Source organism: Vigna umbellata, chromosome 10, assembly GCF_029865625.1.
Source record: "Vigna umbellata cultivar VRB3 chromosome 10, Vumbellata_1.0, whole genome shotgun sequence".
Taxonomy (NCBI): domain Eukaryota; kingdom Viridiplantae; phylum Streptophyta; class Magnoliopsida; order Fabales; family Fabaceae; genus Vigna; species Vigna umbellata.
Genome location: NC_142174.1, coordinates 13,780,554 through 13,783,966, shown reverse-complemented (window position 1 = coordinate 13,783,966; position 3,413 = coordinate 13,780,554). Strand labels below are relative to the sequence as shown.

Here is a 3,413-nt window from a genome sequence, read left to right as displayed (position 1 = left end):
GAAGAATAGAAAAAGTAGATAATAAGAATAAGTGGGTAGATGATGTGATAAACAGGAGTAGATTAGTGAAGAAGAAAATCCATGTATTTTCAACGTAGCTGTATAGAGCAGTCTAGGTGAGGAGCATTCAAAGTGGATAGAATTTGGAGTGACATCAATACATTACCTTATACAACTTCAACATAGAGCTGCTTCTTCCTAAGGAAGTTTCCGTGGGCTCCATGCACGAATGCGGCGAGACGCAGCATTGTAAAAACAAATAATAAATCCATTTCTTTCCTTGCACTAACTTTTCATTCACTTCCTTCAATTCAAATGAAATCAAATGCTCTTCTTCCCTTTACACTCTTATTGGATCATATGGGATTTACCAAAATATTGTAATTATAATTTGTTTACTGAAGTGGCTCCCACTCCCTTCCCCATTTACTGACTTGGAGGACCAAAAGGTAAACCTATTTGATTTAAGAGGTGTTTTACAGAAAAAAAAAATCGCAGAATTTCTTAAAAAACAAATTGTTCATAAGGAAAGATAATTAGTAAAACTAAGTGTTTAATATATTATACTAAGACCTTAATTCAGTAAAGATGAGAGATGTTATAATTAGTAAGAATTGGACAACACAAGAAGAACGCAAAACTAGACACTGACGCGATCAGCAGTTTTGTTGCAGCTCGATTCCTACTGTCATTGTAAATTTATATGCCTCCTTGCATACTCCAAAGGCCAGCCACCAACTTATCCACCAACTAATGCTTTTTTCTCTTTCCCACCCTTTCACTTTGTTAATTTATTCATTGCTAATGGTTGCATAATTAGTAACAGGTAAAATAGATCCAAATACATATATTTTTTTTTATCAAACTCCCCCATCAAAGCCGGGGAATTGGACTCCTAAGATGATTCCAAACCAAACAACATCTGCTAAAGTTCATGTTAATGCGAGTTCTGTAAGTAATTTGAAGAGTTCATAAAGTCTAGGATTTCACAAAAGTGATCTTTTTGCCAACAAAGTTCTTTTTCCACTGTCCATAAAGTTGTTCAAACTATCTCTCTCTGACTGCCATCTCGAACGTTTTATTATCTCAGCATTATTCTTGTATTCCTTAAGTATATCACTGGTCAAAATTATTATGTGTGATCCACAAGCCTTTGATTAGAGGCCTATAAATCATACTTAAGAGAATTCGTTTGAAAGTATTAAATATTAAAATCGATTATACTGAAGGAGATGGAGTCTAAATGATCCTGTCTCTTCAACTGCATATGCTTGTTTATTTATTTATCATTAAATAAAAGCACAAATTCAAGGGGATGCAATTCAATATTGCACAACGTTGAAGCTTTGAAAGGTTGAAAGGTCAGGTAAATAAATAACAACGTCATATGGATTGAGTCTGAGTCATCAGACAGCTCCCACATGCCGTTTATGAATGGATCAGGTCAAATTCTTTAAACGCAGCTGGAAAACCTGGACGCAAATAATCAAAACCTGAATATTCATCATCCTTTTTAATTCCTTTAAATCAAGGAATTAACCAATTTTTTTACCGCTAAAACTGTATCCAAACATGTACAGGTCACAAATGTATAGTCTCCATGTTTTTTTTTTTTTCCGGTAGAAGCATCGCGAAAATCACGAAATATGTATTTAATTATTTAATAATTAATATTCTTCATAACACTTTTGATAGAACAAAACAAAAAAAAAGAAGGAAAAAGAGATAAGGAAAATTTATCACCGACGAACCCTCATCTTTCTCACCCTGTCTGTCCATCTACAAAGAACGACAGAGAGAAAAATCCTGTGCCGGTGTTCTAACAAAATCTCACCGGATTCAATTCCGGAAAAACCTCTTCTCTAAATAAAAGCGATAAAAAGAGGGAAAAAGGACGCATCAGCGAGAACCCTCAAACACGAATCTCATAGAGAGAGGAGAGAGAAAACTCTCAAATGAAGAGGTTTAACACTTTCCGGCCTCCGTCGGGAGCGTAGTGATCTCCGATCCCGCCTTCCAAGCAAGCCGCCGTAGTGGTCCCGGACTCCTCCGAGTTGATCGACGGCGATCTCGGCCATCGAATTTCCTGTCGGCAACCGAAGCTCGCCGCGTTCTGCAGGAAACTCGGTGTCAAACGGAGATTGAGATCAGTGGTGGCCGTCTGCAGCTTTGCAAGCTCTTCCAATCGCTTGCGTTTACCACCAGAAGCAGCCTTATCGGACATCGAACCAGGCAACCGGAAACTCGGGTTCGGATCTCGGACCCTCCATTTGTCGTTACAGGTAACTTCACCTTCGGAGGCGTCGTCAGGAGTGGGAGCGTCAAGGCCAAGAAGCTCCGGCACCGGCCTGACAGTACCGCCACGCAGCACCGTCTCAACCGCCGCCTGGCACACGTGCCAGTTTCCAGTCCATAAAAGGCCAACGGCACCGTTGACGGGATTCACCGTTCGTCCGCAAGCTTCAAACAGCAGAGACTGAAACAGAGCTGCATAAAAGAAGCGGCATCAGACATGAAAAAAGAAGAAAAAAAAAGTGAGGTCTGTAAGAGAAGTGAAAGTAAAATTTAGTTACCGGGCCTTTGGGCCTCAGGGACGTTGGAAATGAAAGACATGAGGTCAGCACGACCGAAGAATTTGGCAACAAAGACAGTGGCATGACCTTGGGCCTCTGGAGTATCGATCCACTGTAGACACGGCCGCAGGATACAAGACTCGCTGCAACCCTTTCGAAGGACGCGGCAACCGTTGCAACTCATGCCTCCCTATGGAAAGAAAGAGAGTGGTGTGTGTGTTTGTGTGTGTTTTTTGCTTTGTGAACTCTGCAGAATCAGCCTCACATGGAAGGCAAAGCAGAGGAAGACAAGGATTAACGGGAAAGGAAGACGGAGAGGCGGATAATGGAAGTTGAGTCGGGGTGCAGTTGGGGTATAAATAAACGTTAACGTGACGGGAGGAGCGAGATAGAAGAGGGTTGGGAATTAACCATGGTTAGGTTAAGTTGGAGTGAGTTAGTGTTAGTGGTAGTGTGTGTTTATGTCTGCGTGCGGTGGGTTGTATGGAAGGGTGAGATTCCAAGGAGTTGGGCGTGAGCGGCTCCGTGTCTCCGCGGATGGATGTTCCTCCACCGTTGGATTCTTTACATTTTCTTTGGCATTCACACAATTTTCAGATATTGATGGGTGCCTGTCCTTTTCACCAATGGAATGAATCTACTGTTACTTGCCCTCCATTTTTCCTCATGCAACTCTTCCTAATCTTCCTTTTTTTTCTAATTGAGACAATAATAATATTTCTACACCACACTACTATTTATATTCTTTTTATCATTAAAATAAAGAACACAGAATTCGGAATGCTTCACTTTTGGCACTGAGGGAGTGGAATATGTGTTCCTGTAGATGGTATTTTTGGT

The 3,413-nt window shown here is 40.8% G+C and overlaps 1 protein-coding gene across 1 annotated transcript; it reads right to left on the bottom strand.

Annotated features, from left to right (window-relative positions):
* Window positions 1-1,637: 1,637 nt before the first annotated feature.
* LOC148191968 (LOB domain-containing protein 37-like) lies at window positions 1,638-2,910 on the bottom strand. Its single transcript, XM_088099918.1, has 2 exons — window positions 2,574-2,910; window positions 1,638-2,487 (listed from the first exon to the last, which is right to left on the bottom strand). The coding sequence occupies exons 1-2, from the start codon at window positions 2,755-2,757 to the stop codon at window positions 1,952-1,954; spliced, it is 720 nt and encodes a 239-aa protein (XP_087956044.1). The 5' UTR covers window positions 2,758-2,910; the 3' UTR covers window positions 1,638-1,951.
* Window positions 2,911-3,413: the final 503 nt, after the last annotated feature.